At 33.3% G+C, this 14409-nt stretch overlaps 1 protein-coding gene across 1 annotated transcript; it reads right to left on the bottom strand.

Moving 5' to 3' along the window:
- Positions 1-105: 105 nt before the first annotated feature.
- LOC116779720 (sodium/potassium-transporting ATPase subunit alpha-like) lies at positions 106-3414 on the bottom strand. Its single transcript, XM_032674122.2, has one exon. The coding sequence runs from the start codon at positions 3340-3342 to the stop codon at positions 292-294; it is 3051 nt and encodes a 1016-aa protein (XP_032530013.1). The 5' UTR covers positions 3343-3414; the 3' UTR covers positions 106-291.
- Between the last annotated feature and the right edge of the window lie 10995 nt (positions 3415-14409).

Here is a 14409-nt window from a genome sequence, read left to right as displayed (position 1 = left end):
TATCAAAGACTTTTTTTAAAATTAAGATGCTTTTGTTCTGAATTGGAATAAGAAGTTAAGTAAGGATTTAGGTAATCGAGGAAAATTTTGATAAACCAAACAGATATTGATAAGAAATTTTATTACTATAACAAAGAAAACAATGTTTTTTAATATGTGACGATAAACAGAAAATCAACAACAATTAATTCTTAAAAAAGTAAGACATTTAAATTATTAACTAAGGAAACTTTTAATATATAAAAATGAAGACTAATGTTTACATAAACATAACATATTCTAAATTTAAGTTTAATAGTAAGTTTCTTGCTCAACCCATTTAGACAAACCGTTTCTTATTATATATCTACGTAACTCATCACCCACTATCATCAGGATAAAAAATGGTAACGCTAGAATAAAGTCATGCCAGGGAATAGGCTCCGTGCCGAAGATTTCATTACAAAGAGGTAGGTATGTTACGAGAAGCGCTGCAAATACATCTACTATAATGCTTATATTAAGACAGTGATTTTTCATTCCCTTTTGCAACAGCGAAATTCTACGAGTCTTGCAAATTATTACATCGGAAACTTGAGTCCAGCATATCGCAACAAAATAAGCAGTTTGAGCTTTCCTTTCAACTCTTTTTCGATCTGCAAAAAACCAGGCGCGGCCTAAGGTATCCCTTACTGAGGCTGCAGGAGTTTCCCATTCTTTGCGAACAAAAAACAAGCTAGAAGGAAAGAACCCACTCTGGGCGAAAACTACAAAGTATGAGTACATCCCTGCGAAGAATTGAATAAGTCCAACTTGAAAATATGCCATATATATCAGCACTCTATTGACTAGATGATCTGTGGGTTTACGTGGAGGAATGGACATAATATCTAGTTCTGAGGTCTCGTATGCCAAACTCATTGCAGGCAATAGATCCGTCCCTACGTTAATAACTAATATTAAAATTAATGGCATTGGCAATGGTAAACCGAAACAAGCGTATAACACAAACGGAAGCATTTCAGGTGTGTTGGAAGTAAGAGTATAAGCAATCGTTTTCTTTAAATTATCAAATATTCTTCGACCTTCTTGTATACCTAGAACTATAGAAGCAAAATTATCATCTAATAAAATCATATCAGCAGCCTGTTTTGAAACCTCTGTTCCATTTATACCCATAGCGATTCCTATATCCGCCTTTTTGAGGGCTGGGGAATCATTTACTCCGTCTCCAGTAACTGCAACAACATAGTCGAGTGATTGAAAAGTTTCTACAATAAATAACTTTTGTTGAGGACTAGTTCTGGCAAATGTAATTTCATTATATTTTTTTTGAGCTGCTTTTAGATCATTTTGGCTCATTTTTCGAAGTTCATCACCCGTAATGACTATAGCGCGAAATTGTTGTTTAATGTGAGGTGGGACATCAGCAAGTTCAATGTGATGTTCAAAGGCGTAATCGTATGCTGTAGGTTGAGTAATAGTGCCACACTGTCTCGATATAGCCAAGGCTGTTACCGGATGATCACCCGTGACCATTATTACTCGAATACCTGCTTGACGACAAAGAGCTATAGATTTCTCTATATCTTGTCTAGGCGGATCTATCATTGATATTGCTCCTAAGAACCTTAAATTTTCTATGGGAAAGTTTCGGTCTTGAGTATCGAATACAAATCCCAAAGGAAACTCGCTTAATGGTAATCGATAGTCACAGTAACCAATCACACGTTCTCCCATATTAGCTAACTTAATAAAACTAGCTTTCAACTCTCTTTTTGTCACCGCAGTCATAGGTTGATCGCCTTCGTCAGTGATAATTTCTGTACAATATTCTAATACTATCTCCGGGGCACCTTTCATTATTAAGTAATAACTTTCCGTAGAATGCAATTTATGTATTGTAATCTGATATTTGTATGCTGAACTGAACGGTATTTCAGCCTCTTTAGGATTATCCTGGCGAGTTTTTGTAGCTGATCTATTTATCTCCATATATCTTAAAATTGCAGATTCTGAAGCATCTCCCATAATTTTACGTTTTTCAATCGGCAAATGAAGAGTATCGTGTGCAAAAGTAGCTCTTAAATTGAGTGACGCAGCTAGACTAAGAGCAGCGTAAGCGCTATGAGAAACATCTTCATGATCATATTTATCATAGATTGTAAAGTTACAAAACAAATGAGAAACATTCATTTGGTTTTCAGTTAGAGTCCCAGTTTTATCTGAACATATACATGAAGTAGATCCTAAAGTTTCTACAGCTTGGAGCGTTTTTGCTAGACAATTTTTTCTTTTTAGTTGTTTTGCAGAAAGGGTCATACATACAGTTAATGTCACAATTAGGCCCTCTGGAACATTCGCTAATATAATTCCAAGCATATATTGTAATGCTGACAGCCAACTCTTTTGAATTATAAATACCATTACGAAGAACATTAAGCCAAAGGTAAAAGCTACACCACAAATTAATTTTATGAAGTGTGTTATTTCCTTAGCAATTGGAGTTTCTTCTTTTTCTAAACCAGTAACAAGTCCTGCTATTTTGCCTATTTGCGTTAACTCACCAGTCGCCACCACGATACCTTTTGCTGATCCTTCAGTGATAGGGCTTCCAAAAAATACCATATTTTTTGATTCTAAAGGATTTGCATTCGTGTACTCCGGTCTGTGAACTATGGGCTCCGACTCACCTGTCAACGATGACATATCTGTTTTGAAATTGCTACATGATAAAATTCTCACGTCCGCTGGTACAACTTCTCCTCCAGACATTTCCACAATATCACCTATTACCACTTGGTTGTTTGGAATAACCCTTTTTACACCATCTCGAATAACAGTGGCGTTTGGTGGAACTAACTTTTCAAAACCACTCATGACAGCCATATTTTTTGCTTCCTGATAAAATCCAAAAAGACCAGTGCCTATAATTGTCGCTGTTATTATGCCACCCAAGTATAAGTAGTCTTTTGATGAATGACCACCTCCATGGCCAGGATCAATTGATTCGGAAAAGAAGTATGCGATAAAATTTAATGCAGCCCCACACCACAGTACACATTGAAACCAACCAAATAAGTTATGGCGAAAAATCTTCCAATAGCTATTGCCTCTTAGCTCTTTTAATTCGTTCGGACCATGAGTGTCGTACAGTTCTTTAGCAAAGCTTTCGGTAAGGCCCGTGTTGATATTCGTTCGGTAAACGATTTCCAATTGGGCCGGGGAAAGAAAGTGATCACCTGTGTGTGTTTCTTCTTTTAAAAGGGAAAGATGTGATGCCTCTGGAGGAACATGTTGACCGCTTAAGCGTCGAGCACTTAGAATAGATGTGCTTGACCGACGATGCGATTGATGGGGCATGATTGTACTAGTAATAAATGAAAATTATAAAAAACAATGTCACAATTCAATCCAGTCTTTGCCTTTGTGGCCTTCCTGTCTATTTCTTCTATACTGCATTCACCGTTACTTGTCAAAAACCTTAATTTCTTTTTATAGATACAAATGAAGAAGTATTACAATGAAGTTTCATTTGCTTGATTTTTTTATAGGTTTATCTTTGAAATGTTTTAAAAAAAAAATTTCTAGTCATTTAAAAAATTAATACAAGATTCTTAATTTTTTTTTATTACATTGATTTAAAAATATTATTCAGAATATTTAGAGTTGATATTATATTTGTATTGAAGTATAAACACTTGTATTGTACATATGAACTATGTTTTATGGTAGAAAAGAGTTAAACAATTAATTATCTATAAACGTTACATATTACTGTTTAAGATTCAACTTGGTATCTCGTTCTGTTAGCACATGATAGAATATTATTACATCGGCATTATTGAAATTGACAAAGTGAATAAATAATATCTGGTTAATTTCATTTCGCATATAAATCTACGGAACCAGAACGTAAATTTTTTACAAGTTTTAATTATTCTTTAAAAAATCCATCACAACGAAAACTAGAGATTTTTTAGATGTTAATAGAGGAACAGCAAAAAAATACTAGTTGTTTTTATTAGTGTGCATCCGAGTATTTATGGACAATAGGAAATTTTTACTTACAAATTAAATTTAAAAGCCCCCTGAAATATTGTGGAAATTGAAATATTTTTCTAATTGAATAACATTCCTTTAATAACTAGTGCTAGATTGTTTTAGAAAATAGTAAGATTTTAATTAAACAAACTAACTTTAGCAACGATATGTATCTAAAAGCTTTCTTATTTATCATAATTTGAATATGTTTGTGTCGCCTACAAGCAAGTCCTTTAGATATTGATTTATGTTATCACCACGTTGCCAATGGTGTCGTCACCACGTTACCGAAACTTTAATACCACATTTATTGAGTACCTGCTCGAATTAATATATTTCCGTCAAGACAATAAAATTGTAATACGATAGCCATTTACAATATTTTATAGTAGCGTTTAAAAAGCCATGGTTGAAATATAATTTACTAATGTAACCTTTATGTGATTAGTAATAAAAAATATAAATATTAAATGCCAGCTGTACCGGGCAGTGGTACTTTTAATACTTCGTGTGTTGCTTTGCAAATGATACAAACCATCACGCGGAGTATGAGCGTGCGATAGTAGCCGACACCTCGCAGATTTATAGGCGCAGAGCCGATATGCCGGCTATTTCCGGACAATATTGATATTTTCGACTCACTGCACCTATCAACTTCCAACGCGTTAAAGTACTCCATAAAGTGATATAACCGAAATAAATAACAATCAATCCTTTTAATGGAAACCAGCTATGCCGTTTAAACGCTTCTTTAGGTCTTAATATGGGTTTTAGACTTAGTAAATGCAATTGCAGTTCCAGAGATTTTCCTAACGTTGTCGCAAGAGATTCGTGGCGGTTTAGCGTCCGTCTTGCGCCGCCGGCCCGCAAGTAATCAACCTATTAATAAGGGGATCATGTGTAATGCGACCAATTAAAACGGCGACTCGATCTTAAGACGCCCTCAGTTTTTGGGCTCGTTCCAGCCGGATTAAGATTACTTTGGCCATACTACACTATAAAGTCTAAGTGTATACAGAATAATAAGAAACGCAACATTTTTAATATAACAATAAACTTGTTTAATATTACTTATAATCTTGTTTTGTAAAATAATTTTCTTGCAATACAAGAAACGATCTTTTTATACAAATATACTAAATACTTAAGATCTAACAAAAACTAATTTTGCATGCACTAAAGCGTAATGCAATAGGAGTTTTATCTTATTTTAACGACGATTTTATGCAAAACAAGAACATTAATTTTCAATTGGTTGTAAAGCTCGCCTGTAATGTTAGCTGTAGGCAAGTATTACGTATGGGCCATGACAGCGTTGACAGGGCAGTGATCGGGCGGTGTCTTTGTCGGTGCGGCCTTTGATGGCTGCGCGGGCGCCGGTAGCGAGGGCGGCCTCGGGTGCCAGTTTACGACCACCAACAAGTTTTATTACTCATCTACCAACTTTAATCAATAACATTGAATGACCATTACCCTACTACCGGGGAGAATCTGCGCACGAGTCGTCTGCCATTAAATCTATACCTGACATTTAACATAACCATTTTGTAACGTCCATGACAAAGGCCTGTTAGGAGAATTAATGTCAAGCAAATATTAACATCAATCTTTTTATATTTTACTGTGATTCACAATATTCTTATTGTTCCAAAATAAAACTACCCTATGGGATAATGTATAATAGATGTCGTGTGCACTAGTTATGGAGCTGGTGGTCTTAAAACAATTAGGCTGTTCTCTAACCGGACGGGGAATATTTATAGTCATTACGTTTCACTCGTACGCTGTAACACGACTACCGCGGCTCAGCAAAAACTTTATTCCATCAACACCAGTTTTTCGAGCAATTAGTTTCGATTGCAGAGACGGTGCTATCCAAAAGCGTATTCATTTTCATCGCTGCAATAATTTTACGGCAGCTTTAAAATGAATATTTTTTTTTTCTGTGCGTCGATAAAAGTATTGAAATAAATTATTTACCTATATTATAAAAAAATCTTTGGAAAAAAATTATGTTGTTATATATTTGTCATATGCATCTTTTTTATTGCACGATAGTTTTTATTGACTATATAAATTATGTGCGTATTAATTTAAAAACCAGCTCTGTTACGAATCGTTTTGTTGCAACTAATAAAAACCTTAGACGAAATATTGAAATGAATTCGTAGCTATGATAATATCATGTAATGATACTATTTCATATTAAACGAAACGGTTACTCTATGTAAGTTGTTAAATCAGATTCTCATTATCGTAAATTACATAGTAGTGAACCTCGGAGCATTCGTCTAGTCTTATTTGTGTATGAAGATGATTTGTTGGTATAGGAACAGATACCACACTTTAAAGTGCTTCAATGATCTTCAATAGAGCCGCTGTTATCGCGCTTACCCAGAATAGACTGGAAAAACACTTTTATATATAAGTTGTTATAGCTATATATATATATTTATGTACTTGTCGTATTCACTTAAATATTAACATCACTTTCTTGTAAATGAAATTAATACAACTAGCTTTAGAAACAGAGTCTCAATCAGTAATTTTATTAAGTTAGATATTAGTTACATTATCTATTAATATAACGTCAACATGAATTAATTACAAACAAAAACAGACACATTTTTTCAATCAGATACCTAATACTCAGTTCATCTCAATAGGAACATGATTCTTACTTTACGGTATCTCAGCCACTTGGACTTTAGTTATTAGTGAATTGTTAATATATTTTAATTGTAGAGAAAAGATTATATTACTCGAAACTAATTAACTTTCAAACGAAGATTAAACTTAACAAATATCTCCTCATAACACCAGACAATGAACAATCATAGTAAGTATTTTTGACACCTTGTAGCTAGCTGAACGCTGCGTCATGATTGCAAATAACTCTCCTTTATTTTTATTTGAATTAACATATATGACACAAGTTTTTAACAGAAATATTAATTTTGTACAAGCAATACAAATAAGTTAAAAACAATTAATAGATAGATTATAATAGGTGACTAAGAGTAAAATTAAAATTACATTTAAATTTATTACTTTATATGTTGTAGGTACAGTATAAAAGATATTAATGATATTATTTGCGAGTCATTAGCTTTTTTACTGTAAGTATAAAAATAAAATACACCGATGTTCATAATTCGAAATCCGTAAGGAGCATGTGTTGAGGAAACATCTCTCTCCATAAGCGGTTGATGATCACCATTGTCACCAATTATCACAAAAAGAGACCACCAAGATTGGAACACCTTGGCTAATGTGCGAGTTGACAAACCGATCCCAAAAAAAGTCGAACGAAGCCGCAGGGCGCTGGTTAATTGTGACCAAATAGACCCCCGGCGATCACACTTCAAGACATGTGCAAAATTCTGTACTGATGAAGCTATTTAATGCCCTGGACTGATTGCTGTAATTATATACTAACTTCTTGGCCTGTTTTATGTTTATTACAAAACTTTTACAGACTTACATAAAAATGTTATTTTTTTTTATTCGTTTTAATATTTTACTCTTGATGTGCTTAGTTAATTATGGTGTATTAGGAAATTTTCACTAAATGTTTTTAATGAAATTTATTCCTTATTAAAATGTGTTTGATTCACGGTGAAATTCATGTAAGAGAAAAGAAAAAGGGTCCGTTGCGATGACCACACACAGGAACATCGACCACAAATACCATTTTATTTATGGGGTGTGTATTAAGAAACGCCCTCAATACTCGAAACTACAATGCCATTGTGTTGCCAACTTAATTGAGTCAAAATACTCAAGAATGGGACTGCATTGAAGTTAACAAATGTCTTCGTAAAATGTCGTTTTAATGACTATAAATTTATGTAAGAAATGTAAAATTATTGTAAGGCTTTGTTGCTAAATACACTATAAGGTATGAAAATGACTAAGTAATAATATTTATCATAACTTTCTGTTATCGTTTATAATTAAATATTTAAATTGACGTTTATTTTTCACGTAATTACTTATTACCGGATGACATTATTATATATTTTTTTTTACAATGAAAATAATGGCGTATCATTATTCTTATAGTAAAGAACAGAACTATTATGTATAATAACTATTGCTAAATGATAAATTGAATCTACTTTCAAGGTGCATGACTTCAACCAAAACGCTAAATGTCTTGCCAAGTCAGATATTCACAAATCTATCTTTATTTATATTGAGTTACCAAATAGCTGTCACAACACAAAAACAATTTTGTGACAGACAATGGTTGTATGGAGTGGGGCTATCGAGTGCATAAACACGACCACCACAAAAGAAAACAATACATCATGCTATCAAAAGGCAATGAGACGAACAGTTGGACACCTGGCTATGTAAGCGAAACGATCAGAAAAAATATTTGAACGAATAATGTAATACGACAAATTTTAATTGAAAATATTCAGATTCAATTATGAGGACTTGGTCTAGACCAATAAGTTGAAATAACGCATTTTAATGAGATATTTTTTTTGTTACTAAAACAGTTACGGAATGCGAGTCGTGTGTAGCTAAGGCAGAGAGCAAGTTGGCTGGATATGTCTTCGTCACAATTTACATAAATGATATATTTGATCCGCCTAATACTTTACGCTGGTCATTTATTAAGTCCGGGGAGTTTAAAATGCGCTTGCGCAGCCGCATAGCGCGCGTGCCGGTGCGCATGCGCCGACAGCGACAGACGGCAGACCACACTGGAACTCTTGAAGCCATGAGAACTGAGCCTTCTGGGTCAAGCTTGTTGACGCATGTATACTGTCTAAGGAGATCATTATCGTCATGACGAATTATTGACTATACTTTGGTTATCGTTCGTCAATTACGGTACTATACTATACCTACACTTACCTGTATTTCTATAACATTTTATAAGAAATATGTTACGTAACAAAAAATTTACAACTTACATATATATTTAATATTTGTCTAAAAAAGAATCTTGTAACAAATATGTCCTTAAATACAAGCTTCCCGAATGTTTTCTCAGTGAAATTTATTTTCTTTAGACATTCCTACGAGCTATCTTAAAATGGTGTGGTGATATTTACAAAAAGTATTTTATATCTTCTGTAAATAATATAAATAACTGAAAAAAATGCTTTACTATTCATTGTACGAATCTATTTGTAGTTCTCCCTATCTATTTTATAAAATACTTGCATGTTATGTGTTCCAACACACCTAGATATCATTTAGTTTATTGAAAATTATATAAAGTTAAATTCATGAGTTGGGTGTAGAAGATTTTTGTCTGAAAATTTTTGATTGAAATGTTAAGTCTAAAATAAACTAACTCTGGGTCCGAAATTATTACCCGAAATACAAGAGTATTAATAAAGAGTATTAATAGAGATAAGAATCCACAGCGGACTAACGTACTTTTTTTTCAAGAAGGCACGAGTATATAAGACAAATATATTATAATCAGCGTTTATTTTTTCATGTTTCAATTAAGAAAAAATTGCACGCTTTGAATTCAATCGTAAAAACTATGTCAAAATTCCGCGCATTGTTTGAAACGGCGCGGGTGGTCTCTGTATGAAGAGCTTGGTTTTTTGCCCTTCCTCCAAACATTAATTTATAATACATGATTATAATATAATAAATATGCAGAAATTATAATACTAAGTTATCCATTTCGTACATACCTTTAACACATTTCCGATATCAATTGATTTAACAGATTAAGAGATTATGAAAATTATCTGGGTAGGTATAATCAAAAAAAAATGAATCACTTAAAAGCAATTTTTTAATTGCGACAAAATCGTGTTATTAAAAACCACCACACGGGTGATAATTACTAGTACGAGGCGTTATAATTATATTTTTTTGCTACTGATCGTAATGGAAGTTCCGGGCTGTGTTTTTGTGGGATATAATCAAGCGTAATCAGTGGTTGGGCTAGTTCGTGTTCAATGTGAGGAAATTATTACATTTGTAAAACGGTTCCCAGTAGTTTCGTGTTCATTGAGATTTTGGTGATATTAAAAATGAAGACATTACAGCGATCTTCATCTGTATCGCGTGCGTCATGATTAGAATATCTCGGAACATCTCGCAGTGACGTCTTCTCATGGTATAACAAGTGAAATTTCGATCCAGGTAATTAATTTGTGTTGTCCGAAGCCACATTATAAATCTAAAATGTTTATCCATATGTTCATAACAACGATATTTCAAGGTTTCCGAACAATTTGTAATGGTTTACGAGGCGTAATAAATCACAAATGAGACTCTTGTTTCGGGACAACTTTTGAATTGCCGAAATATTTGGAATCGCTTCTGTCATCCCGAGCTTTTTGTGGGATTGATTTTTTGTTAACATTTGATGCTGGCGCTAATGAGAGTCGTATATATATTTCCTGACTAATGTATTTTTTCTCTGATCATATTTATTATTTAATAAATTTTAATAAACAAATGCAAATATATTTTGCGGAGTTTGACATGAAAGAAACAACGTGAAGGTTAACCTTCACCTTAACTAGGAACGCCTATTCGTGTACTGTTTTAATGAATTGCTTTGTAATAACAGACGGTAGTTAATTCACAAAGTAAACATGTCTCTTATGTACATAAATTAAGTAATACAAATAATATCTTGAGGTCGTATTGTTGATTACGAAATATGATAATAAACATATTGCGACAACAAACAATATGTAGAAAAAAAAAACAAGAAAATCATCTTGAATATAAATTTTGATAGCGTGTGGCGGGGCTCGGTAGATGTAATCGCAAAACCCACTATTTCCATCGGGGCAGCCATATTTTTGTCAATTTTTCGTCTGACATATCCCATTTCCCATTCAGAAAACACGGAGTAGACATGAATTTGGAAAACAAGGAAATAGAAAAAAGAGAGCGTCTCGGTCGAAACGACAGATAATCGTATTAGCCGGCCGCACCAGCGAATAACTGATGCGAAGCACTCGGTGCACCGACCCAATGAGATTGCGGTGTTTTTTCCACCGAGACTCCGCGGAGACAAACAAGGGATGCAAATTCATGTTGACACTACGATCCATCTTGTTCGGTTCTCGGGAGACCCGTTCCCAACAAATAGTCTTGATTGAGAACCCGGGGTTTGTTTATATATTTTGAACGGGTATTTTCTTTATTGCGGGCGATATTAGTCGTATATAACGCTGATGCTATACGACCGATGAATCTGATAAATATGTGCGAGTTGGGTTGTTTAGTAATGCCTAATCTTGGACACAGGATTGCGTCGTAAAATAAAACCAGGTCCGAACGGGGTCGGAGGTTGTGTAAACTGTGATCTTTTAGAGTGAAGGACGGCTTACGTTTCCGTGCAAAACGTAGACTAAAATTTATTTTCAGTAACTTTTTTTCTTTTTTACATGTTTATTTTAAAGTCATAATGAATTTATAAATCGTCAAACTTTAATTTAGAAACTATAATGAAAAATACTCAAGCATATACTAAATATAACAATGACTGATGCATATTTTGATATCAATTTTCTTACAGCGAATTATCATCTAATCTATATATAAATATGAACATGGCATTCGCATAAAACAGAAGTGTCATATATACAGTCAGACATAAAAAACGTGAGCCAACAAGCTCTGTTCTAGGCGTCCTCTGGAAGTGTGCAGTGAATAGATCATCTCTGGGATCGCCGTGCCGCGTGCTACTGTCCAATAAATATATTGTTTCGAGCAGCCAGCGCAGATAAAGCAAGCTCGCGCCTCGCTCTGCCTCAGTAACTCTGTTCGGCCACTTTGATAGCTGGCGTATTTTACTCCGTAGTTAAATAACAGCTGAATAGTAACCTTGTAACTGCAGTTCTGTTTCATCGGAATCATACCAGACGAGTTTTACAGTGACGCTTCCTTTCTGAGCGAATTTAAACGAATTTAAACGTTTTGTCATTTAAAAATATATTGTGACATCTTTAAGACGAGAATTCAAATATGCTTTCTGTGAAATCACTATCCCTAATCAGTTATAGATTCGTTTCATCATACAATTGTATAATTAAATTGAAATCTATATAAACACGAAAATTTTTCATTGTATTTCATTTTGGTATGTCCTCGCCCACACTGAAGATGTACCAGAGGGTGTAATAGTGTCAGCCAAACGCGGAGAGGTTGGCGTTTGCACATTATGGTCTATGTGGACAATGTATTAAATTCATACCACATTTGAACATTTGAATGCTCTTTAATAATAAATATTTTTACTCTACCCCGCGTCTCACATGTGAAAAATGTTATACACTTACATATAAGAGAAAGCAATTATGTTCAAATATAAATTATTATTGAATATTCCATTAACGCTTTCGATTATAACAATCGCAATTAAAACCATAAAAAAGATAATAGTACTTAATATCAAGTGCGTGTAAATTAGCTATAAAAAATAGTGATTTTAGACACGTTCAACAATACGTAACGTATACTTCCAGGGATATTTTTTACCTCGATTGTCAGTTAAAAGCAGGCAAAAGGTAAAACGTGAACGTGGTCCCGGGGGAGCGTCCGTCTTTCTGCCACACATCGAATTGTCACCTGTATTGGGATTCACGAGTTTGTAATGGAAAGAAACCGAATCGTCTCGTCGTTGTCTTTTTAAATGTACATACATCTATAGATTGTATTAAATTTAAAAGAGCTGGATCATTCATGTACTTATACTAGTAACTTGTATTACCTGAAGTAGAATACTAAAAGAAATATTATACAAGCCTTCTAAAATAATAAAGGCATTAAATTAGACGGCACATAAAAAGTTTTGTTTGACATTGAAAACGATACAGGTATGAATTGGTAAAACGACTGAGGCGTTATGTGAAGTAAAATACATTTACAGTTACAGTTGCCCAAACTAACAATCAAGAAACTTACATAGCATTTATTTTTAACAATAATTCCCTCATATATCACATTATTTCGAATTAAAGGGAAATTATCAAATATTTTAGTTGCTAAATTTATATTTGTCTCACAAAAAGGTAACCGTATTTTATTGTTGAGCAACAGTACTGAGGTCAAGCTATGTCGTGTCTTAGACTTATAATTCTCGCCACGTCACCCACAGCTTGTACGGCGTGTGGGATGGATCAGACGTAATACATATTGGTTATTGCTCACTGATTTACTCGTTTCAATATCCAGGGTGCTTAAATTTCATTGTCCTCTCCCAGGGCTATATTGAATCTTAGGTTTGATTTCGGTTATTCCTTGGAATTGGTTTTGTGGAGGATATTTTTTTTTGATATAAACATAGATTATGTATGTATATGTCTTATATATGTTATATGTTTGGGTTTGTAAGTGTTCCATATATATATTGTTATGTAAATTAATATGTTCCTATAAATGATCTTACATAGTTAGATTGTATATCTCTGTCAAAAATCTGTTGAAAACTTTTCAAATTATTCTACTTAATTGTGTCTGTTGTGGATTCAAATTATTATCCTAAAAATTAATAAAATCACACTAAAAAAATAGTAAAATAAGAAAATAAAAGAAAATTTGTTAGATAGAGCCACGAAATAGTTTATTCTTCTAATACAATAAAACAAAGCCCTAGTCGTTAAAAAGAACAGAGATATTGAAGGGTTCAAACGGAAAAACTCAACTCGAATGCTTATTACGCTACTTAGTGGTACCCTTACGGCGAGGAGACTTGCATCTATGCAGGCTGAAAACGAGAAATAATATGAACTCTATATATCTGATGATAGAGTTTAATTTCAATAAATCACCCACGACCCGCCTTCAAGGGGCGTTCCCCCTCGCACTGCGTTCACACAAGTTGCTTGCTTTAAAATTTTAATCACATTGCTCGTTGATTTGTACAAAAAGTGAAAAGGACGTGTCCAGTAACAAGTTAAAAGCCTTTTTGACTCGCCATTTATTTAATATTAATAAGTTAGCTTTGCTCTACAACGTGCTGTATGTTATGGTTCCTATACCATCATTAGGTACATTTTATATTAGGTCGCCTCTATCAATTTTGCTGTTATGACCGTATGTGTATTTGATTAAAAATGTTCGTGCTCTTTGATATTTGAGCTACAGATCAGAGCATTAAAATGTGTACGTATAATTTAGTTTTATAAACGAATCCTTGTTAGTAAATAAAAATGTATTTTATTTCTTTTTTATTTTATATATACATATTTGTTTTTTTTTTTATAAAATAGTTTAGATTTTAATTTTGGAGTAAATGACGAAATAATATTTAAATGGTAGAAATTAATATTTAAATATGATAAAATTATACTTTCATATTAAGTATCTTCCACGATATCATTATTTTAATTGACTATTCTTTAATAATCATTCATTCATTCATTTATTCATTCACTCATT

The sequence above is a fragment of the Danaus plexippus genome, chromosome 2 (genome assembly GCF_018135715.1).
Source record: "Danaus plexippus chromosome 2, MEX_DaPlex, whole genome shotgun sequence".
Classification (NCBI taxonomy): domain Eukaryota; kingdom Metazoa; phylum Arthropoda; class Insecta; order Lepidoptera; family Nymphalidae; genus Danaus; species Danaus plexippus.
The sequence above is the reverse complement of the archived record's forward strand: the minus strand, read 5'-3'. Positions and strand labels throughout refer to the sequence as shown.